Source organism: Molothrus ater, chromosome 22 (genome assembly GCF_012460135.2).
Source record: "Molothrus ater isolate BHLD 08-10-18 breed brown headed cowbird chromosome 22, BPBGC_Mater_1.1, whole genome shotgun sequence".
Classification (NCBI taxonomy): Eukaryota; Metazoa; Chordata; class Aves; order Passeriformes; family Icteridae; genus Molothrus; species Molothrus ater.
In genome coordinates this window covers 2,081,166-2,106,315 of record NC_050499.2, presented here as the reverse complement: position 1 = coordinate 2,106,315, position 25,150 = coordinate 2,081,166, and the positions used below count along the sequence as shown (strand labels likewise).

The following is a 25,150-nucleotide window of genomic DNA, read 5'->3' as shown; positions in this document are numbered from 1 at the left end:
ACAGCATGCTTCAAACTGGGGACTGCTCACACCCCAAACTGCACCCCAAAGCACCTCTGCTTCTCACCAAAACTCCTGCTGTTCTACATTTACCTATGGTTTGTCTCCAGCTCCTCACAAGGGAACTGTCAGCACAATGTGCTCGGAACTGGGGAGTGCTCACACTCTGTACTGCACCCCAAAACACCTCTGCTCCTCCGGCTGTTCTACATTCACTTATGGTTTGTCTCCAGCTGCTCACAAGGGAAACCATCAGCACAGCATGCTCAGAACTGGGGACTGCTCACACCCCAAATCATGCCCCAAAGCACCTCTGCCCCTTGCCAAAACTCCTCCTGTTCTCCTACATTTACCTGTGGTTTGTCTCCAAGTGCTTCTACTACAAATCAGCAGCTTTGCACCCACTTTCTCCTCTTGGAATAAGCACCATAGCACTCCTTGGATAAACTTATTTCCCCTCTCCATGCAGATACACACAGTTGGTTTTGACTGGGTTTTTTTTCATTTTCACTTGTGGCTAAAACTACAAGAGCCCAAATGATTTTCAAGCCTTCAGTCAGCCTTCAGCTGTGTGCTACTAAAAGGCTGGACCCAATGCCCTAATGAGAAGGACACTTCTCCTCTACTTGCCCAGCTTCCCCTGTACTTCAGCATTTAAAAATATTTACTGGCTAAAATGGGCAACAAAAAGTATGTCTTAGTTAAGGATGGCAAAAAAGTCAGCAGGGAGATCAAAGATTTGGGTTTACCAATGCATGTTACTTTTTTTAAAAACAGAAACACTTTTTAACTTAGCAGTGAAATCAGCTCCGTTAAAGAAAAGAAAGACATTCTGGGTAGTCTCTTAATGTTTGACCTTTGCAGGAAAACATTACCCCAAATCCCAAAGGAAAAGACAAAGATTCCATCAAAAATAAACTACTAAACATTATAAGACTTTAATAAAACATTGGAGGCAGATCTAAACGCTGTGGATTATCAAAGGTTATGCCAGAGGTCTTTGTTCAACTATTTTCTTCTACCGCAGCCACTCCAGGGCTTTTATTCCCCCAACTTTTTCTTTTCCTCTATTAAAAGAGGGAAATCAATAAAATAATTTAATGACACAAAGACAGCACCACCCTAAAAACCAGGATAAATTCAGTGCTGAGAAATGCATGAGTGAGCACATTTAATGTGGAAAGGATTGGTGTGAGAGAAGGGAGAGCGTCAAAAAGGTCAAAAAAGCATTCAGAGCTTCCAGGGCTTATGTGAACCAACCGCCTTTGGATGAGAAATTATCACCAACAAACTCTAGCACTTGGTTTTCAGGAACCAACAGGTCAAAAATCTAAGCATTCCCTCCAGGCTAAGACAAGATCAGGATGTAGAGGATTAAAAAGCTTATGAAAAATAAATCAAACAGCTTTGCCATGCAGAAAACTGGTTTGCTTGGAAGAACAGACGCAGGCATTGCTTGGTTCTGATTTTAGAATCACAGAACCTCCTGAGTTGAAAGTGGCCCACAGGGATCATGGAGTCCAACTCCTGGCTCTGCACAAGAGACCCCAGGAACCCCACCACATGATGTTAAGCAAAAGAGCTCGGTGCTGTCACACCATTTTTAATGCCACAGTAGGTATTGCCCTGCAAATTTCAGTTCACTTTCATATTTGATAACTTCAGTTTAATTGAGTCCCTTTGGGACCCAGAGCAGCAAACTCAGTGATGCACTACGGTAAAACTCAGCTCCCCTTCTGCTCTCACACACAGATTCAAGCTGGCTCACATTTAAATGCATTTTTAACCCCACTGATTCTGCACACAACACACCCTGGAGCCCCATTCTCCATAATGACACTGTAAAGGACAGAAAAGCCTGGATAAATCTCATTTAAAACTAGACAGAGCAGTGTACTGGTGACAATGTCAGCCATCCCTCAAACAAGCTGTGTGGGCATAGGAACATTGTGCTTTAGCTATACACTGTGTTCTGCCTGGCCTGAGCCCATGTCCTGGTTCACACCAGTGTGGAGACAGCTAAGCATGCCAAACCTCTCCCTTGGAGAGATGTCCCTTGAGTGGGCTGTGATAAGATCATCTCAACCTTCCTGGGTTGAGAAATCCTACTTGGTCATGGTGAGTTCCCAGCATGCTTTGGGCTCCCATGTAGATTCTTTATAATTCATTGGTTTTTCCCCCTTTGTACCACCCCACTTTTCCCCATAAAAACCCCAGCTTCTGCGCTGTTTGGGAGGGAGCTGTCATCCCTGGCCTCCTTTGGAGGGTTGCTGGAATAAAGGAACACCGTGGAACTGCTACACGGAGCTCCTGTCTCTTTATCCCTGTGTTGGCCTGGGGACACCTTGCAAGGCAGAGCTGAAATCACTGCTAAGAGCTAAAATCACTGCTAAGAGATGAAATGACTGCTAAGAGATGAAATCACTGCTAAGAGGTGAAATCCCTGCTCAGAGCTGAAATCCCTGCTCAGAGCTGAAATCACTGCTCAGAGCTGAAATCACTGCTAAGAGGTGAAATCCCTGCTAAGAGCTGAAATCCCTGCTAAGAGCTGAGGTACCTGCCCCTTGCTGAGGTTACCCTGTGGCTGAAGGAGTGCCTGAGACCCCTAGAAGCTGTGTCCTGCGGGAGCTATCTCTGGGAGGGTTGCAGTGTCCGGGTTGAGCCATCATACCCCTGACCAGCCATCACAACCACCAGCCCTGCTGCCCCTTGTGAAACCCACAGAACCGCGGCGCATCCCCGCGGGGCTGGCCAGGGCTGGGGACAGTACCTTGCGGTATTTGACAAAGTAGGCATTGATGGGCAGGCCCCCGGCACGGCCCGGCCGCCACACCAGGCTGTACGAGTCCGGCTTGGGCGTCTGCGGGGGGCTCAGGATGATGGGAGCCTCAGGCGGCGCGGCGGCGCTCGACGCCTTCTCCATCGCGGCCGCGTCCAGAGGAGATTTTGTCGGAGGCGAGCTTGAAAATGCCATTTCTGCACCAAAATCACCGCCGCTCTCGTCGCTCTGGGCAAGCTCCAGAGGAGCTGTTTCTCCTGCTCTCGTGCCAGTTGCTGAAGGAACTGCAAAGGGAGGGTCTGGTTACATCCCCACCGTGACGTACGTTCGCCCCGCGCCGAGGGGACACTAAATCATTTCAGAGTGACATTTCCAAACAAGCCCTGCTGCAAAACACCAGGTCCAGAGGTGCCCACACAGATCTGAGCCTAGTGCCAAGCTGCGGCCTGGGTGTTTTTTCAGGGCACAGCAGTGGGGTTCGGTTTGTTTTGTTTGGTTTGGTGTTTTTTTCACGGGAGCAAAGAGAGAAAACCTGAAACTCAAGGTCTACAGGCACAGTTTGATCATATCTCCACTAAATTAAGTCATGGCAATACATGTTAAAAGAAATAAATAAGTATATAGTTAAATTTGTGAGACAAACCGAGTAATTTGTATGTCGTTGTACAAGGAACTTTTCATGGCCTGCACTGGCATGCACACAAGAGGACATTCTCCTACCCCAGTTTCTGAGGTTTTAGCTGTAATTTAGAGAAGCTTTGAAAGCTGTACAACTCAACTACTTCATTTGAAAATTTATACTGAGAATAAACTCAGTTTACAGGAAGATCTACATGCAATTTAATACCAACGCATTTCTAGAAATCCTTCTCCAGCCTCCTCCATCCTATTTACTTTTGCTGGTATGAAAAAGAAATCTATATAGTATCAGTACTCTAAAAGAGGCTACAAGACAAAAAAAAGAGCCCTGTTTGGCTGATGCAGGGCTCGTCAGAATTCCAGGCAGGATAAGGGTGGCAGGTTGGACATGTGAGATTATCCAGGACAAGAAAACATCAGGACTTAAAGCAAGAAGGTTTGGGAAGCAGCACAGCTCCTCGAGGCTGCACACGGCAGCAGTGGGACAGCCAGATGTTCGGAGCCCTGTCCGTCCTTTCAGATTTGTGTAGGTTTATGTTACGTGCCGGGGTCTGGAAGGGGAAGGGAATGAAGGGAACTTGGTTTACAAAACAAACAAATTCCTTGGTAATGTAAAGCCTAGGCAGTGTTAGCCTGGCTGACTCAGATTCCTTCAAACCTCCATTAAAATACCAGCAGCAAGTGTGGCTGCTATTTTTGGCCACTTTTTAAAAAGCTGGGAAGGAAAGTTCTCTTTTCAAATTGAAGACATGCTCTCGGCAAGCATTCCTTGTTTGTTTCTTCTCATTTATTTAGCAATGCCACAAAATTCAGAGACAGGAAGAAGGCAACAACGTGGGGAGGATGTCCCCAAAGCCCAGATGGTCCTAAAATGCCAGACACTCCCAGAACAATCCCTGAGTGAAAGGGTATCTCTGCTGTCAGTGGAGCAGCGGGAAGGGCGTGATATTGGAAACAAATGGGAGGAGGTGGAAGGCCCTCAGCACTGTGGTGGACCCCGAGGATGTGGGTGGGCATGGTTTGGTGCCTGCTGGCACTGGGGAATGGACTCTTGGAGTGGAGGATGAGTTGTGGTTTCAGCTGGTGACAGCAGACCCACAGCCAGCGCTGTGTTTATTGCTGCAGGAGGGGAGTCGTCAACAACTGCTGGGCTGTTGTATTTTTGCTTTGGAAAACAAGCCCCGGGTAACAATTCCCATTGAGTAATTCAGATCAAAGCTCTTTCTGCAAACTTTCTGCTATAATTACTACCCATATAACCCAGCACATCGGCCTTCTCTCTGCTGCTGTGTCATTATGTAACTTTTTTTGGCTATTGCTCTCAGTGCCATCCCTTTCTCCTTAGCCATGGAGATTTTTCTTCCTCAGCTTCCCAATCCCACTGGAAACACCAGCAGCACTGAGCTGAGTCAGGCCAAAGGTTGCATGCACCCAAAATCCTGATCCCACCATCCCACCAGCAACCGGAGAAGGACAGAATGACACAAATTTGGGCATTAAAAGAATTGCATTCATAGAATCTTAGGATGATTTGGGTTGGAAGGGACCTTAAAGACCATTCCGTTCCACCCCACTGCCATGGGCAAGGACACCTTCCACTATCTCAATTTGCTCCAAGCCCTGTCCAACCTGGCCTTGGACACTTCCAGGGATGGGGCAGGCACAGCTGCTCTGTGGCCTCACCACCCTCACAGGGAGGAATTTCTTCCCAATATCCCACCTAACCCTGCCCTCTGGCAGTGTGAAGACATTCCCCCTTGTCCTGTCACTCCAGGCCCTTGTACAAAAACCCTCTCCAGCTCTCTTAGGCATGGGAAGGAGGTCTGAGATCTCCCCAGATCCTTCTCTTCTCCAGGATGAACCATTCCAACTCTCCCAGCCTGGCTCCAACTCACACATTCCATAATACCCAGTACTTGACTGCCTGCTGTTGTTTCTCTCCTTCAGCTGCCTCATTTCAAAGGGGAAGAGCCCTCACTTTTTCAGCCTCTCCTCCTGCAGAAACCCTTCCCCACCTGCTGTGTTTCACAGCACCTTTGCTTGTTCTCCTGCTCCCCTGCTGACCAGGGTACAGCCACAGGCAGAGCCAGCAGCTCTGGGTTTTATCTCTGCTGTGCAAACAGGTCACATTCCCAGGCACTTCCTCCCTGCTCCTTTCACAGCCAGAGGATCCTTCCTCTTTCCAAGCTCTCCAAATACCTCAGCACAGGCTGGGCAAGCCCTCTGAAAACCTGAACACAGCACATCAGTGAGGTCACCCACACCTAGCACGTGTTGCAAATCACATTAGCACTTCTCAGAGCTTCTCTAAGGTTTCTGTAGGAGCAATTCAGCCTGTTTGTCCCTGAAACACCCACCTGTGTATACTAAATGCTCCTTCTGTTTTTCACTCCCTCTCCTGCTACTCAGACTGCCTGCAGTGTATTTTTCTCCTTCATTTCCATTAGATGAAGTTATTTTGGAGATTTAACCTTGTGTTCAGTAGCTCTGGGAAGCTCCTGCAACTGTCTAAAAAAGACCCAAAAAAGGGAGGGCCGTGGGTACAGGATCCTGAGGCATCATTTTACATTTTGGTGGTTTCTCACTATGATGGCAGCTGAAGTTGTCCTGCCCACTGTAAGACCATGCAATGAATCACAGCCTGGAATAGATCCAGCAGAAGGAAAAAAAAAAAAAAAAAAAAAGATATATTTTTCAGCCAAACGGGCTCTCTTACTGTGTGCTGGGACAAGGCAAATTACAGGACCAGGTACTGAAGCTGAGAAGTGTTTAAGCTGATCCTTCTACTGAAGAAATGGAATCCCAGCTGAAGTCATTCAGGTGCTTCGGAAGTGTTACCTGGCAGGAATTCTTCATTAAACAGCTGAGTGTCTGAGCATGTCTTTGGCACGGCTGGAGCTGTTCTAAACCCCTAACAGCTCCCAGAAAGTCCTCAGAGACTTTTATATCAAAACCAAATGCCTTAACCACCCTCTGCACCATAATCAGCAGCCAGTACAACGTATTAGAAACCGATAAAAGTTAATAAACAAAGCATTAAAATTGAACTCACTGCCATAAAATTCTGAGGCAAAGCACTGGGATTTTTCTCTTTAACACAGGCTGAATTCTGGGATGATATTTAGTTTCGTTTTTCCACTCAGCAAGGTCCAAAAATAACTGATTTATAAAACTACATGATGGGATCACTTTCTTGAGGTTTCTTCTTTCTTTTTTTCCCCTAAGTGAACCTTTAAGCATCTTTTTATGTTATTTACAGGAGTTTTAAACTCTAACCAAAGAACTTTAAATATGGGGCCACATATTAAATCCCACTAACCTGAAATCTCCCTGGCATTCAGCTAAATTAACTGAGGCAAGGTGCTGAAAGAGCTGAGAAACTTAAGTAACTTCATGTAACTAAAAATCTGTATCTGGGTTCTTGTGAAGGGAACTTGGGGGAGCTCAAACCTGTTATTAATGTCACATAATATTCCAATGTGAGGAAAGACTCTTTCCCATTCTGCTTTAGTGTAAATACTGTCTTTTCCTAGTAGCAATTTCAAGAAATAAATAAAAAATACCTCCCTTGTGGGAAATGGATTTGTAGAAAATTCTCAAAACCTGACAGAAGGCTGACATAGTATGTATTTGTATGTAAACATTGAGACAAGAAATGCTGACATAGAAATGCTATGGAATAGGACAGATATTGCTGAGAGAGAAATGGAAATAGTTTTAAAGGATGGTTTTGTAAAAAAGACTAGATAATTTGGAGAAATAGAACTATGAAAGATGTATTGTATTAGGACCTAGGAGGGGTAGTTTTAGATGATTTGCTTTAAGGCATGAAAGGCATTTTGTCCCCTCAGCCGCCCCATCTCTGAGTAGGAAAAGGGCTTAGTCTGACACACCCTCAGATAGTTTTTTTCACACAGAAGATGCTAAGCCCATGCAATGCACACAGCATTCCTCCTTTGCCTAAGGTGGGATGGAGGAACTGCTCCATGAAGACAATTTAGACTCCTCCGCTTCCTTCCCCTGAGACTCTGCCCCACCCACCTGCCACACATTTCTTATTCTGAGGCATTTCTCACCTAACTCAGGGAGCCAAGAGGGAAGCTGGGGGTTCAACTCACCGACAGTCAGGAAGGCAGTGGCCAGGGCAGAGCCGTGCTCGTTGCTGGCCTCGCAGCGGAACCGCCCGGCGCGCTCGGGGCTGACGTTCCGCAGGTGCAGGGAGCCCCAGCCCGCCCGGGGCACCGAGGGGCACCGGGGCTCTGGCCCTGCTGGGGGAGGGCTCTGTGCTCGGGGGGGAAGCCCCTGCCCGGGGGGGCTGATCACGAGGCCTCTGCTGTCGTACCAGCGGATCAGAGGAGCGGGCAGGCCGGTGGCATTGCAGGACAGGGTCACATCCCCACCGGCCACCACCGTGGTGTTGGCTGGGGAAGAGATGATGATGGGGACAGAGTCTTTGCCTGGGGGAAAACACAACCAAAGAATGAATTCAACTAAGGGATATGACACTTAATGCCAGAACAAGTCAATACAATTTAAAAAATCACATGTGGTTCTTTCTAACCATTTTAACAATTATTTCTTCTCTACACAACATCTCTAGACTTCCGTTCCAGACTGAAGAGATCAGCACAGACTCCACCTTAGAGAAAGCTGATAAAAACCTACACTCAAACTGTGCTTTAAATTCTCTAAATGACAAAGACTTGACTGTCAGTCAGGAAGGTAGCACGGGTAAGACTGGCTTAGTCCACTCCACACACACAGAGGCCACAAAATCTCTGCTCAGCCAGGCTCTGCACAGCGCACACCAACCATAACTGGTCCAGAGAAGGTTCAAAGCTTCAGCTATGCATGACAGGGAGAGAACAGGGACAGCAACTGCCTTGCCAGCATCCTTGTGCCAGCAGAAATCAACTTCTCTTGGTATTAGAAGGTATCTTAAAGACAAAAGAGATCAAAAAGACTGCTGGAACCCGATCCTGCCAATCTGATAGAGGGGAAGTGTGCATTAACCCCAAACCTGATGATTGTTGTGTAAACTTGATTATGGAACAGGCTTAACTACTCAGCAGCCGATACTACTAAGAGTACCAGCTCACCCAGCACAACAGGATCCTGATTCCATTTAAGAATAAATCGCATCAAGTCCAATCATAAGCTGATTTGATTGCAGCTGATAATCCAGGTTTTAAGTATCAAGTAGCCACACTACCCCAGAAATCCCTGCATCTCTTAAAATCCAGCTGAAAGCACTTTCTTTGTAAGATTAGTGGTCAGAAACAAATTAATACATAATCTAGGGGAAAAAAATACCACAAAGCTTAAAGTAAAAATGCTTAATGTGAGTTCTCGAGGGCTGCAAGTGCCCCTACCTGGCTGGACACGGAGTCTCCCCGTGGACTGCACAAACCCAATTCCATTGTTTCCCACACACTGGTACAAGCCAGAGTCCGCCAGGGTGACCCCACAGATCCTCAGGTGGTTTCCTGTGAGGAGATGCCGTGGGGAGGGCTGGAGAGGAGCCGCGTTGTGGAGCCAGGTGAGGGTGGGAGCGGGGCTGCCGCCGGCCTCGCACCAGAAATGGACGCTCGCTCCCGCAGCCACGGTCTCGTCCTGCAGTCCCCTGGAGAGTGAGGCAGGTTCTGCAAAGGGAAACGATTCTACATAAACGACTTAGGCTAAGTCCTGAAAAAATTGCTGTGAAACATTACACAGGCTTATCACATCCAAAGGTTGAAGAAGTACCACAGGCTGCACAGCCTGAAGCTGGTATTCCCACACATGGGCTTATTTGAATGGGTTCTCCCTTTTATTTCAACAGCCATATGTTTGCAGTAATCTTGTAAATAAAAGACTTCTATTTTCAAAACAATTAATTAGTGACATCCCCCAAAAAGAGGTGTGTTGTGCGTCAACAACTTGTTTTCTGAGTAACTCAAACACACACATTTTAAAACCCAAACAAAATCTGTCATGAATGCAGAAAAACTCAAATACCAGGAAAATCTGCTACAATGGAAAGGGGAGGTGAGGAACAACTAGCAGCCAAACAAAAGAGGTCAAATATATGATTATGTTTCTTTTGCTTTTGTTGATGTTCTCATCTAAACATATCACCTTCCTTCATCAGTTTTTGTTCACATACAACCTCAAAAGAAGCAAATCTGGTCCCTGGCACATTACTGACACTGGCACTCTGTAGGAAAATAAATGGATCAGTTTTTCCCTTGGAGTTTGTTATCCTTCACTGTTTCATTATTTCAGACTGCAAATGGTTTGAAGAGATAAATAATTACAGATTTGAACTTGGGAGAAAGGATGGGATATGGTCATTATAAAGAGATCTGTATTCTTTATTTTAATACGCTTAAGGTTGAGCAAGAATGCAAGGCTGTTTGGAAGCAGATGCCAAAACTAGCAGGTATACGAAGGGTATGTTTGTTGCCTGAATGTGCAAATGTCTTTAATTCTTACCAAGTACAGTAAGCGAATAGTTAACATATTTCACTGCTCCAGAGTCACTTCCCACCACGCAGGAGTAATTCCCAGCATCCGATGGCTCCAGCCTGTCGGTGACCAGGTGGGAGTGCAGCAGCCTCCACCTGCCTCTCCTCAGCGCATCCCGGCCGTCTTTCACCCAGCGGGTGGGGGCTGGAGCTGCCCCACTGACCACACACTCCAGGGTCAGGGCACTGTGCTGGGGCACTGCCAGGCTCTGGGGAGCCAGCGGGTGAAGGATGTGGGAGCCACCTGAAGAAGGGCCTGCAGGAAAGGAGATGAATCATGGAATAGAATCACAGAATGGTTTGGGCTTCTGGTCACCTTCCATTCGACTGAGTTGTTCTAAGCCCTGTCCATCCTGGCCTTGAACACTTCCAGGGATGGGACACCCACAACTTCTCTTGGCAGAGAGACTCACAGGGTCTCACCACCCTCACAGGGACCAAGTATCTCATCTAAACCTACTCTCCATCAGTGCCATTCCCCCCTGTCCTGTCACTCCGGGCCCTCTCTCTCCATTTTTCTTGTAGGCTCCTTTCAGGTCACAATCAGGAAGGTCATAATTAGGTCACTCCCAAACCTTCTATTTCACAAGGTGAACTATCCCAATTCTCTTAGCTTTTCCTTGCAGGAGAAACCAACCAAGCTTCTAAACCACACCCTTCCATCCCATTCTCTGTTCTCCTCTCCATGTCTTTCAAACACTCCACTTGGGACTGAGCATGATGTTGTAACACTTCCAGAAGTCCTGCTCCAAAAGAGATTTGGGGACAGAAGTATTAGCAGTATTCCCTTTCCAAAGGTGATTGCCTGGAATTTTAAATGGTGTTGGGATTTGAAATGATGCTGCTCCTCCACAGTGAGGGGAGATAAAAGCTGAATGTGCAAAGAATGCAGGAGAGATCTTACATACCATGGTGTTGGAGGCACTGATAGGCCCTTGCTAAAAAAGGAATGTAATTTACTCTGTTTGAGCTGCATTAATTCTGGAAAGCCAAACTGAATACTCACGTGTGACTGTGAGCTTCCGTGCAGTGAGTTCTACTCTGAGGTCATGAGTAACTGGGTTGTATGCTGCACACTTGTAGGACCCTTTGTCTTCTAAAGATACATTCAAAATTTGCAGGTTTCCAGATGGAAGAATTAGGTAGTTGTCTAAACAAGTGGGGAAGGTGAAAAGAGGATTGAATTTAATTTTGTTTCAAAAGATGTCTTCCTTTTTTGTAATTTTTAAAATTAATTTGTCAGCTATACCTATTTATTCTAAATATAGAATCAAAAAGAAATCACAATGCAAAGGAGACTAATTTCCAAGGGTAGGTTTAGATAAAGTAATTTGCACAGGAAGTTCTGCAACTTTCCAGAGGAGTTTTTCCCTTCAGGTTCAAAGAAAAAACTCCAGGCAAGCTTTTGTTGGATACTTATATTGCACAAAACACCTCACCTGTTGATTGTTCCAGCCACTTCCCCCGCACTTGGAAGCGAACCTGTGCTTTGGGGTGACTTTCTGGCACCTTGCACCTGATGAGAGCTGTGCCTCCTTCCTCTGCTGCAACAGCAGCAGTCTCCAAGGCATCAAAGTCACCTAAACCTGGAGAGAGTTGGGAACAGGGTAAGAGCAGCCATGGCTTGGGAGAGGGGGAGGGCAGTAAGCAGTGTTGTGTTCAGAATACAGTTGGTTTCATGCTTATTATCTTCTCTGCTGCAGCTTTTGGACATTCACATCAACAGGCCTGGTCTATCCTGCAGCCCCTAACACCATAAACCCTCCTTATCCACTTCCTTACTACGAAAGCTTTTACATGGGAACAGTGAGGAGAGAAAAAAATACTTCCTACATCCCCTCAATTGCTCCCAGAAAAGCCAGCAGAGACACTGGAAAGGCTGCAGGACTCCTCACACACTCTGTGGGCACTACAGAAGACAATTCACACTGACAGCAGGAAGCCTGTCCATAAAAACATGGAATTGTCTTTCTGGGATGATAATGAGGGAGGCAGAGCGCTCCCAGCACCTTCCTGTGTGCTGCCAAAACCTCCAAGGCAGGAGGGAAGTGTGAAAGCTGCTCTTCTACTCCCTCCATGTTCAAACTTCTTTGAGGCTGTGAAGTTTTCTTATGTTGGCCACCCTTGGAGCTCTCTTGAGAGGGACTGGCCATGGGTCAGTACTTTACCAAAACACTTATAAGAGATTTTCCTCCCAAGGGGATTTTGGACATGCTCCATAGATGAGGTACCCTTCCAGAGAAATCACTCAAACCCTGCTTGACAAAGACCTGATTCAGACAGCCCACATATCCCAGGCAGACAAACCACGCTCATGCAGGAATATTGTACTCCCAATCTCAGCACTGCACTGCACTGTCCTTTCCATGTGGAAGACATTGTCCTCCCTTTTCCAAATCCCTGGAGGTCACAAAATTTACAGATCAAGAAACAAGGCAAAGTCTGATCAGAAGAACCAGTGCAACTAAGAGAAGGGAAGCTGTCCTAAGAGGTGAGAAGACTGTCCCCCACCTGAAGAACATCAACACTGGTTTGATCAAATCAAATGAAAATTAAAATCTGCAGCTCCCACTTATTTCCCAGGCAACAATTCCCACATATTTCTCAACTCTCAAGCACACTTCTACAATGGTGTGGCAGCTCAGCTGCTCCTTCAACATCCTTTGTGAAGGGAAGCATTTGGGAATCTTGTCTTTTAAGGCCAATTCCTGGAAATTAATATTATTTCATTGAGCAACATTTGTGTTTGCTGAAGGAGACCCTTGGGGTCCTTCAACTTGAAATGAGGCTGACACCAACACTGAATCCATCAGGTATGGTTTGGTGTAGCTGAGGCTTTAAAAGCCTCCAAGGATGGGGATCCACAAGCTTCTGAGGAATCTGCTCCAGGGCTGCATCACCTGACAGGTCTCAGATGATGTAATAAAAAAAAAAGGCAAGAAGTGTACAATCCATCATATTGTCCCAGAACATTTTGATCTGGGCATTTTCTAAAAGTCAAAGAACAAACCATACAAGCATACAAGCCAGCTGAGAATTGGCAAGGAGCAAAGAACAGGAATGCAGATGAACTTACTGCCCATGGACACGGTGGCCGGCCTGGCTCAGCACGGCGCCCACGCCGCTGCTCGCCACGCACTGATAGCGCCCGCACGCCGCCGGGCTCAGGGACACGATTGTCAAAGATCCTGCCTGCACTTCCACCTCTCCCACCCTGCTGTTCAGAGGCTCCCCATTAAACAGCCAGGAAATGCGAGCTGTGGAGGGCTCGGCAGAGCAGCGGAGTTGGACGGGCTCACCAGACTTCTGGACAGTAGATGAGGGCTCAGAAATAAAATGGGGAGTTATATCTAAAAGGAGAAACATAATATATTGAGTTAGAGACCAGAATTTTGCATGGACACAGGTGATAAGGTTAACAATGTGTTGACTGGAAGGAAAGACTCACCATATGAAGGGACTCTAAACTCTGAGTTGCATACTCAAGCAAGTGTTGCCTTTTCCTTGGCAAGAGGAACTCAGGAGAGATTCCTGCTCGCTCTCAAACGCTGGGAAAACGTCAAGATTCAAGCCCCACAAAGGGGGTAACAACAATTAAATGGAGGTAGGTGCAGTAAGGGGGAGGTACATTCCCAAGTGTGCACAAGGCACAGGCGTCACGCTTGCCAGGGCCAGCAAAAATTGCAATCCCACTGGATTTATCCAGAGGAAAACAGCAGCTGTCACCTGAAGAGATGGAGCACAGGAACACGCAGCTGTAGCTGATCTGTCCCATATGAAGCAGGCCTGGACGTGACTTGTAAAATGCTAGAAATGGCAGGAGCCTGCCAGGTATTTACACAGAACCGTCTCCGAGTCTGCAGAACTAATTAAAAATAGCCGGATAAAAAAAAGCTGGACGAACAGCAAAGGCTCTTGCTAATTCCAAATACATGGACTTCATCAGGACAAGGATGATGAATTGGGCATCCATTATCTTTACTGAGTAAAGATGAACAGAAACAGGAAGAGCTGCTAATAAATAAAAGGTTCAATTCCACAGAACTTGGTTATGAGAATCCATTTATTTGCCAAAAGAAAATTCCTGCTTGTTGGAAGAGATTTTTTCCTATCCTGGCCAATGAAACACTGGGAAGTATTTCCATTTGCTTTCTATTGAATTCTCCACTAAAGATTTTGCATGAAGGAAGCAAGCAAAAGGCAATTAACACCAGCAATATTTAATTGGTTAGTAAGAGAAATTAGGAGAAAAAACTAAATTAAAAATAGAGACATTGGCAGGGAAAAACAGCTTCTATTTTGTAAAGGATCTAAGGAATTCCAGATACTATGGGTCAAGATGATATTAAATGACATCCAAGTCAGAGACAGTTTTCTTATAGGTGGGGCCCTGGGTTCATGCTTTTCTTCTCAAGTCAGTCCATCCCAGCTCTGGTTATGAGTTTCAGATGAGAGACTGCACATTTTTAACTGAACCATAAACTATCTGCATAAACATAAAATAAAAATGGAAATTAAAGTGTGGCTTCACTTAACAAAAAAAGATGAAATCCATAAAAATGGTATCCAAGCATTTTGCAGGACTCCAGATGTCCATTTTTAGCTTTTAATTAGAAAACTGTTTTTCCTGTTAGTTCAGTTTGAATTTCCAGGGATAAGAGGGAAGCACTGACCTTTCAGTTTGCTTGCCACCAATTGCTATGAAATCATACTGCTACTTTCATCTTCGCCCCTGCCCTCACTTCTGACACCAACACTGCACTTCGCGTAAAAGGCAAAATTGGTAGCAGTGACCCTGCAGCTGGAATTTATCTCCTATGACTGCTTGAAAAATAAAATTTATCCCATTTGCTCATAACGATTGGCTATGAAGTGCTAAAAGTAGTAAAAGCTTCTTTTTTGTGTGGTTACGTTAAGACAAGCTGACTACACAGAGCAGATGTGTCAATTAAAACCATGCCTCTTCTTTTTTTTAACACCAGAGCTGTTCCAACTGCAGCCACGCATCAGCTTTCAGATTTCAAAGGGCTGATTCCCCTCTCCCCCTGAAAATCCAAACCCCTCCCAACCCCTGGGAACACAAGATGCACTGCATGCAGCAGAACCGGCGTCCAGCTGAATCCATGGAGATCCCAAGGAACAAACCCACGTATCCCAGAGTCTTCCATGTTCTGGCGCTTGTCCTGAGCCAAGTTTTTACAAGCAAAGTCATATTGAGTGTAAGGCTGTATTTCAGTGCTCCATGCTTCCTTAAAAGCAGCTTATTGACAATATCCAGTCAAGTTGGCCACTTTGAAATGCACTCCCCAAGCGTTGTTTGTTCCAAAGTTTGAGCTCAACCCCAAAATCTCCCAGTCCCCAGCTTGGGGGAGGCCTTACCTGTGCTGGTGACAGTGACAAGGCTGGTGGCAGCGATGAGGAGCAGTGCCTGGAAGCGCCCAGGGGCTGGATGCATAGCGCCAGATTATCCAAATTGAAAGCCCAAAGCTCCAGACTAAGATGAGGCACGGAAACAGCTACAAAACAAACAGGCACATGTCTACTGTGAGTTCAGGAGTTTGTCTTTTAACTCTCTTACAACAAAGTGTTTGGGGTTTAAAGAAAAAAAAAAAAAAGCACAACCAGGAAACAGCTAATATTCTTTGCAATATAGAAACCATCTGTAAAAGTGAGTTAGAGCTGAACTTCACTGTGGTTCCAAGTCCTATTCTTAATGTAAGAGTTTTTCCACAGCTGGGGCATGAGGCATCCGCATTGAACCGCTCTGCCTTGATAAATTAGACTCCGTTCACCCAGAGGAGCTGGAGTCCAAAGTAAACAGCTTATCTATTGGAGATAATATTGTTTGCAAACAATAATCATTTGACCATCTATCATCAGGCCGCACTTGTTTTACAAGTTTCTATGAATCTACTGCCACGATGCCGCTACTGCTCTCAATTGCTCTAAACCTGCTCGCTGAGACCTGTCATCTGCTGGCTCCTTCTGCTGGGTTTTACAGGCAAACCATAGCAATGCAAAAACACCAATATTAGTCTTGTTCTCATTTATATTCCCAAAAAAATGGTGCTTTCTCCTATATCCTTTTGTGGCATGCATTATATCCACTTTTATCTCTATAGCTGCTTCTAGAGAGAGCAGTCCTTTCCTTGGCCAGATCACACTCAACCATTCAGCTATGTGAGATCTCACTTTCATCATCAAAAATAAAAACTACATCATTAAACTAGCAAAACACAAACAAAATATGATTCCAGAGGTCTTTTCCAACCTACATGACTCTATAATAAATTGTTAAACCAGCAAGACAAAAACTAAATCATGGAACCAGCAACAGAACTTGCCCGAGGTGAGTCTCAGGAATGGTGTTTCTGACACTTTGAGTCTCAATCAAACACTGGTTTCTCCAAGAAAACAATAAATCCACAGCTGTCATTCATGTAAATGTCCAACTGGCCTTGTGTAATGCTATGATGGATAAGATCTGAGCTCATTTAGCACAGTTACTTCATTTATCAGCCCGACCATACAATTCCACTGCTGATAACACTCAACATAGACTTTAAACATCTCATCTATCAGCTGTGTATATAAACATGTATCCAACACACACACAATAACTGGGAGTTTTACTTCAGCACAGAAACAAGTGCAGCAATACACATGCTTGGTACAAATAAGTCCCAGTTTATTGAGTGTTCATAGAGCCGGTTGCTTTCCAAGAAGCTGCATCCAGATATCAACAGCAAAATTATTCCTGTGGTTTATTTTAAAATAACCATGTTTTATCATCACAGCATCACTGTAAAGTATATGTGCAAATGAAGCATCAGGAAAAGCCTCCAATCATAATTAAATAATCACTCTGGATTTTATGGAGCTGTTTGCCCACAAACTGCACTCTCGGTTACACTGACAGCTTGAGAGGGCAGCAAGAAACACTGTCGAGTTCTGCTCCCGGTTCTGGGCAGTTTTATCTGATCCTCCAAATTTATTTCAGCTGTTGGGAAGACCCAGCGATCCCGTGGCTCAGGCTGGCTCCCAAGGCGAGCCGGGGCTGTTCTGGGAAGCCACAGATGGCAGAAGAGCCCAGCTGTGCCGAAGGGGTTGGTTTATTTGAATTCTCCCTCGGTTCAAGGGCAGGAGCACCGCTCCACCAGCGCACACAGAGGACAAAGTAAACACCCAGAGAACTTGTTAACATCAAACACTTTGCTGAAGAGGGCTGGGGGCAATGTTGCTTTTTGCCAAATCTTCCCTCCACTATTTATTTATCAAAAGCAATGAAACGTATATTCTGGGTCAACTTTAACCCCAGCACATGGAGCTACTGGGTTATTTTGCAGCTGTCTTTTTAAACAAGGCCAGCTCATTATCTTTAACTAAACTTTATCTTTGGAGATCTACTTTATCCAGGCTCTGATTTCCCTCTGTTTATCTTTCTCCTTACATGTTCCTCACTGCCAGTGTCAACAGCTACTCCTCTTTTGACCTACCAGTTTGGCTTTCGCAGGCTTGTGGAGTGGTAAGATCAACTGCAAAGCAGTGAGTACACAGAGCGAGCCACAAAGACCAAAGTTCTCTGACTGGGGGAAAAAAAAGGAAAAATATTGTCTTTAACTGGAGTAGGACTGTTCAGCATCAATACTCGGGCACCTGAATGAAGCTTCTCAACATCTGCTTCTGAAGGGATGGCAGAAACATCTTGCTCACTGGTAGATCTGGGAACACAGGGGAAGATAAGACCCAGCAACAGAACAGAACCCAAAAATGCTTCTTTCTTTTTCTTCTGCAGATGGTGACACTACAGAAGCCCCTTGTTAAAAACAAAGAAGAGGGCAAGACCACAGCTTGTAGTTTTTGGTCTTTAGAAATCCCATGGAGAAACTCTGCCTCTTTAATACTGTATTAAAAAAGCCCTAGGGATGGAAAAACATGACTCTTCCCCTTTGCCATCTTTTCAATAACCCTGAGAGGTTATTTTGACAGCAAATTTGGGACATTTTGACAGCAAATACGAGTCACTGGGGTCCTTTTGGTATCTGAAAGAGGAGCATCTTTTGGTGTAACTCTATTTTAGTGCCCTAGACACCAAGATGAGCTCTGCTCAGAACAACACTGTTCCTAGATTGGAAGGATGTACCTCCATCACTTGTGGATCAAATAATCAAAATTATTTTGAAGTAAGAGGTGTCACTGTCTAAGCATTTTAAACTAAAAGAGGAGTTACTCATGTAAGTAATATTCAAGGTTGAATAGAGACAGACATGGGTTTCATGGAAAATGTACGTTTCACTTTCACTGGCCATTTCTCCAGCCCAGCAGAAAGACACAGCATGGCAAAGGCCACATTTCTCCTACTTCCACCCAGACCTCTTCACCTAAAGTCATCCTCCAGTTATCTTCATGCAGCACTTGACCTCCTTGTCAGCTCTGAAGTATGTTATTGCTCATGGATCAAGGGAAACAAGGAAGATAAGAGACTTGTGTCAGGGGGAGGGGTCATCCCAACCATTCCAATGGATGCCTGCCCCTGGGAAGCACGCTGCACACACAGGGGCACGCAGAAACGTGTGCCTGCTACTTCTGGACATAATTAGTAAGATGAAGTATTTCTGCACATGACACAACTCTAGCTGTGTGCCTCGTTTGTCACAGACCCTTTATGAAATGAGCCCCTCAGCACGGAGCTGTGGGCACAGGAGTCCAGCAGCTGCCAGCTTCAGCCCCACAACCTCTGGAATGCTGTGCACAGGCAAGAAGAGAAACCATCACCTCTAACTGCAAACACAGGGGAAGGCACAGTTCAACAGTGTTTTCCCAGCACGGGAGCAGGGCTGTCCCCAACACCAGAACACCACATCAGCCTGGCACACAGCTGGCATGGCCTGGAGACCTCACCAGGATGGACATGGGTCACCCTGGACCAGAGAGCAACCCGTGGGCTCACTGAAGCACCCTACTGAGCCAGGATGGGGAGGCACAGGCACCAGAGCAGCCAGGATTTCTGCAGCCCTGGCAGTGACCCTCCTGTCCCTTCCCAAAGCTTCATGTTTGTCACTGCTTCTCCATAAACCAGCGGTCTTCAATGCCTCACAGGCCTGGTCCTGACACTGTAACTTAACCCTCACCTCCAAATTAACTCACTCCTACCCAAGCTTGCCCCCAAATAAGGTTTCACACTCTAGAAGATGACAAAATGCTGTTTGCCATGCATTCCCATGGTGCCAAGCTCCTGTGTCTTTCCAAACACAGCTGAGATCCTGCCCCACTTATTTACTGGACCGTGAACTTCTCCTCTCCACCCTTGCAGCTGAGGGCAGAGTCACTATGAAAAGAGCATTATCTCATCCCCCTTTTGGTTTAGCTCCCTGAATCATCTTCCTGCCATCTCAGACCAGCTGGCAGTACACCACCAGGACCTCCCTTCCAAACAGCCACCACCCCACCTCGATGTGTCGAACTCCCGCTCCATCACTCCCCGCTCCAACACTCTCCCAACCCTCAGTGAGCTGTTCCATGAAGAACAGCTAAATGAGGAAGGGTTTCTGCACTACCCAAACGTTCCAGGTCCTATAAATGTTGGGTAGAGCAGAAGGAGGAGGAGGAAGGAAACAGCATGCTCGGGAACAGAGGGAGTTATTCAGGTTGCCCACTCCGCCTCCAGGAGCTGACAGCCTTTGCTAAGAAGCCCAAGGAAAAAGTGACTGAGCCTCGGGGATGGCTCTGCCCACCAGCTGCACTGTGACAGCCCTCTGCAGTGTACCAGCTTTGGATACACACATTTCTCATTTTTCCTAAATAGCATCAACTCACAATTGATTTATCCCACCTCACTTTATAATGCCATATGTGATTTAACACCCAAAGCTCAACAAATTGGGGTTTTTTCCCCCCTAGGTAATTTATTGGAATTACCAAGAAAAATTTCATTTTAGCTTGTTATCAGTACAACAAACCCCAAGAATTTTCAAACCACCTAAATTTAGAGCAAATGAATCCCCTTGAATTAAGTAAAATACTCTGGCTTCAGCGTGAGCAAGCTGAGTTAGATCATTAAATCTCACACCAAGACACCTTAAAAAAAAAAAAAGAAAAAAAAGAAAAAAAGGAGGTATTGAAGCCTGTGGCATTCCAAGAGAAAGCAATCAGACATTCCTGCCGCTCGGCTCCTCAGTGATCTCCAGAGCCTTTGATCACTGACTGTCTTCATGCTGTCCTCCTGGGGTCTGGCAAAATGAGTGTAACAGCTGGCACATAGACTTCATTAGCTTTCGGGGCTGGGAGGAGCGGGCTCCAGCCCGGCAGCCACCGGCAGCCACCGGCAGCCTGCCCGCGGCTTCACTCCCGAACCTGCCCGGGTTATTCCCGGCGCTGCGGGGCCGGCACAGCCCGGTGATGCTGCACAGGTGACGGGACCGGGACAGCCCGGTGATGCTGCTCAGGTGACGGGGCCGGGACAGCCCGGTGATGCTGCTCAGGTGACAGGACCGGCACAGCCCGGTGATGCTGGTCAGGTGACAGGACCGGGACAGCCCGGTGATGCTGCTCAGGTGACAGGGCCGGCACAGCCCGGTGGTGCTGCACAGGTGACAGGACCGGGACAGCCCGGTGGTGCTGCACAGGTGACAGGGCTGGGACAGCCCAGTGGTGCTGCACAGGTGACGGGGCTGGGACAGCCCAGTGGTGCTGCACAGGTGACAGGACCGGCACAGCCCGGTGATGCTGCTCAGGTGACAGGGCTGGGACAGCCCGGTGATGCTGCACAGGTGACAGGACCGGGACAGCCCGGCGGTACCGTGCAGGTGACGGGGCTGGGACAGCCCGGTGGTGCCGTACAGGTGACAGTGGAGCGCTCTGGGGATGGGACAGCCCGGCGGTGCCATGCAGGTGACAGTACAGGTGACAGCGGAGCGCTCCGCACCCACCGCGCTGCTCCCGAAGCCACCGCTGCCCGCGGGATGCGACAGACGCGCCCCTAATGCCAACCCGCGCGGCTCCGAGTGCCAAAAGGCAACGGAGCCGGGCGAAGCCTCATTTTTATGAATGCCTAATGACCACTCAATCATTAACATCAACCTTTAAAAAGCAAATGCAGCACCTACAGTGTTCATTACCCTCCCCCTCCCCCCCTTTCAGGATCTCAATCGAGTCAGTCAAGCGTGCAAACCGATCCTGTCGCCAGCAAAAGCATTTCCTTTCACTGTGGTCAGCCAAAAGCAGGGGAAAAAAATGGAAGTGACTTGGAGTTATGGCACCAAAAAGGCCAGACAAGCAAGGAAATAATCAACTCCACATGAGCCACTTCGAGCCCATCACAATGAAAAGGGCCTACGACTAACCCCAGGAAAGGTCAGCGGGACTATGGGGGTCAGAAGCTGAAAAAGGCAATAGCGAGCAGCTGCCAGCTGCAATAAGAATCAATGTGTTCCTAATTACACTCCGAAGAGAAGGCTCGAGCGCCGGGAAACGCCGGGCTGTAATCACAGCTTGGGCAGAACACATTCAAGGGCTCCCGTTTTACCCTTCTCCACCTCGAGCACTGGAGCTGCAGTTTGTGCGCTACTAAATCACAGGAAGCCGAGTACTGGAGATAAGGAGCCAGGCAGCTACAGAAGGGTTGGGGATTTTGTGAAAAAATACCGTAATTAAGCATTTATGTTGGAATTATGGCATCACCAAAGAGAGGATTTTGTGAGTGTAAGCAATAAAATTACATTCTTCAAAGGGATTTTCCATGTGCTTTTAGGAAACACACAGAACTCTGCCGAACAGTCCCATACGCCTGGGATTTTCTTAATGCCCAAAAAAAACACGTGAAAGGGAAAACCCCAGAAAAATCAGTTTGCTGACAGTAACCCTATAAACCAAGTGTGAGAGACACAAACGGGTCAAACACAATGAAACAGACGCCGAGGGATCCACAGAAACAATGAGAGGAGAGGCAGTCAAAAATTACAAGAAAAAGCATCCTTTGATGTTCTGTTCATATTTATTTATTGCATTTTAAACAAATGAAAGTGCACCCTCCAGATCCTTATCAGAAGGATAAGGATCTCCTGAATAAAGGAGAGAAATTACAGTTGCTCAAACTTTGCAATCCTCAGCTTGGATTTCCGTAATGCCTCCACATTTCTGCCCATACCCATGCCTGGCACCCACACTCACCAGTGCTAGGCCAGATCCAAGCGCTTCCTATGCCAATTCCCACCTAAGGATTCAATTTTAGGTAACATATCTTTTTATAAGCAGCCTTGCGTGGGGCTTTTTTCTTGCTTCACACCATTTAACCCCCACGAATCAGTGATGAATCCAAAGAGCAATTTTGGGGCTAAAGTCCCTTATCAATTGTGCAGGAATTTCTAATGACACATCACTGTTCAGAGAATGGCTTGAATTGGAAGGGACCTTAAAGACCTGAAAGTTGATATTTTTGTCAAAATACAGAGCAAGTGTTTGCTCGGGTGGCAGATGGCAGGAAAAACAAACAGTGCTGAGCAAACGAGACAGTGACTGAGCCCCAGAGAGGACAGGGGATCCCACAGCCTGCTGGTCTTTCTCAATAATCAGGCAGATGTGTTTCTTACCAAGCTATCAAATGCCCTAAATATCGTCATTAATTTACTCAAAATGCTCTAGGTAAGGTCCAGTGGCACAGGACAAAGGTGACACAAGAAAAGGTTAAGCAAAACTGAGGAAGAATAGCAGTATTAGCCCAAAACACGGCCAAGAGGCTGTGTGCCTCAAAGATGCAGAAGGAGGTATTTTTTAGATTTTTCTATTTTGATTTCAGGCCTGGAAAGTCTCATGGTTGGTATCAGCAGTTGGACTTGGATCAAAGTTTAGCCTTCCATTAATCTTTTGAGTTATATGTGAGGCTGATAGAGAATTTTTTTTTTTTAGAAGACAGTTAAGATTACTCAGATACTTAATTTGCACTCCAATATTTCAAAAACACCTTGACTTTAGAACCTTGGTCCTGGCGTACATATGGTCTTGATAGAAGAACGCATGCTTTGGCATGGACTGGAGGAATGGATCTGGGAGCTGAGGGGAGGAAATTTAACAGTTTGTGTACTGTGCCTCAGCACACACAGATGAAAACACTCCCAAGTCACGACTCTGCTCCTGAAACACATCTGTGCTCCCAGGGGGGGAGAGCTGGGGCTCCCATCCTGCCATTCCAACACCGGTCCCAGCAAGACAGGCATCAGGAGAAAAATAAATAAATCATCCCAGAAGCCACACTTTCTTCTCCACAAACAGGCATAACAATTAGTTTAATTTTATTATTAACTTCAGCAAAGGAGCTGAGACAGTCCCCCTGCTGCCACACTAATGAAGTGGGAATGGCTCCTGCCTCCTCTGGCCTCGGGGAAGCGAGGGAACAGAGCATTAGCCTGATACATAGTTCTGCTGGGCTGCAATTATGCTTAAATGCCTAAATCAGGGCTTTCAGCCCCCAAGGGAGCTAAGGGTATCATTAGTTTAACAGTTCCATCACAGTAGGCCAAATACATACAAAATTCTCACCCTTTGCTCTTCGAGGCCCCCCCAAATCTCCCCTCTCTTTATCTCTCCTGCTTCAGCACTACTTTGCCTCATATTTCCATTTTCTTCCCCACATTTAGCTCAGCACCTGTGCCACTGCACTGAAGGGACACCTGTGCCAGCTCTGCTGCCTTCAGTCATGTCTCTCCAAGGGCCCTTGGGCCAACACCCCCTCCCCTCCTTGCTCAGGGCTGGCCTCAGCCTCGGAGAGAGGCGCCTGCTTTACTTCTCCAGCTCTGGTTTTTAGCAAGAATGAGATTTCGCAACCAGTTTTTCAGCCAATTTAAAGATGGGCTGCTGCCGAGGAGGGCAGCAACACCTTCCTTCAGGACCTGGCTTGCATTCCCCTATCTGCAGCAGGGATCCTGCGGCCAGCAAGTGAGTCAGATCTGCTGGCAGATCCAGCTGAAAACTCAGCCAGAGAAAAAATGAGGTTCAGTTTTCACCTGGATGAGGGAGCAGTTTCAGCTCCCCATGCAGTCCTGGAGCACCAGCCCAAAGGAGGGGCTGGGAATGGACATCCAAGAACAGGAACTTAGCACTTGAACAGCGTGAGGCCTCAGCCCAACTCATGAAGCACCACCGTGGTATGTTGAATAAACCTTGGACTGCAAGAATGTGTGCAAAAATGAAGAAAAATATACAAAACCAAACTCCAAGTGAGCCATGCCCCTTTTCTCAAGGGAGCTAGGGAACTCACCATCCTAATTATCCGAGCTACAGGTGCACACACCACAGCAAGCTGGAGTAACTGCCTCAGGGGGTGGATTGTTCCCCTCCAAAAAGCTTGCATTGAGCATGTCAAGGACCATCACCCATGATTATAATTTGTCTATGGTTTCTAAAACCAGAATCCAGCATGAATAAAAAATAGAAAGGACTAAAAGAACCACAGTCTTGTACTGGTCATCAGAAAAAGCTGTCATACTCTCAGACAAAGGTGCTTGTGTCCACACAGGCTGCCTAAAGGTACCCTTCCAGTGGCACTCTCTCACCTGGGTGGTTTAGCCCTGAGAGGACATTGATGGAAAGAATTGGAGCCATGGCTGAGCTCTGTTAGAGGACAGCGAGCTCATTCCCCAGGCAATTCCAGATGAACACTGACACCTCGTCCTTTGGTAGCCTCCAGCAAGCAACAGCTCTAAAAAACGCAGACAAATGGGTTCTTTTAGCTGTGCTAGCCCCAGTCCAACTCGCTCTGTTGTAACTTGCAGGGATCCATGCTATCCGTGAGCCCTTAAAGGGAAGCACAGCCATTAAATCCACACCTGCAGCCAGAATTTATAGCAACCTCATCTACTGCTGTCTTACATCATAGGCAATTAGGAGCCTGTGAACTCATGGCTGCAGGATATGGGAGGTGCACTGGAAGCAGAGAGCCAAGCCTGTGTTACAGCACAGTCGTTAGGCACCTCAGAATTCACCGTGCTGGAACTGTGCTCAGACTGGAGCAACAGACCCATCTGGGCTCTGATTTCTAAACAAAAGTGCTGCCCTGCACTGCAAGTCACTGCTTCCCCCCTTGTTACAGCTGTCCACACGCTGTCACAGGCAATGCCACACTCCCTGCTGCTGGACCCAGGCTCCAGGCAGAACAATGCTTATTAAAAAGCAAACCAGCTAACCAGGGACAGCTGAGGGAGAGAGCAGGAAAGACCCTGGCCTTTCCTCCCCC

At 46.8% G+C, this 25,150-nt stretch overlaps 1 protein-coding gene across 1 annotated transcript in view; it reads right to left on the bottom strand.

Annotated features, from left to right (window-relative positions):
- Positions 1-25,150, bottom strand: part of CDON (cell adhesion associated, oncogene regulated) — a 57,857-nt gene that overhangs the window by 22,501 nt on the left and 10,206 nt on the right. The window contains 10 exon segments of the mRNA XM_036397556.1: positions 2,771-3,063; positions 7,537-7,875; positions 8,791-9,060; positions 9,893-10,180; positions 10,931-11,074; positions 11,364-11,510; positions 13,001-13,025; positions 13,027-13,274; positions 15,304-15,440; positions 17,421-17,510. Of these exon segments, the coding sequence (XP_036253449.1) occupies positions 2,771-3,063; positions 7,537-7,875; positions 8,791-9,060; positions 9,893-10,180; positions 10,931-11,074; positions 11,364-11,510; positions 13,001-13,025; positions 13,027-13,274; positions 15,304-15,379 (1,830 nt within the window). The 5' untranslated portion in view covers positions 15,380-15,440; positions 17,421-17,510.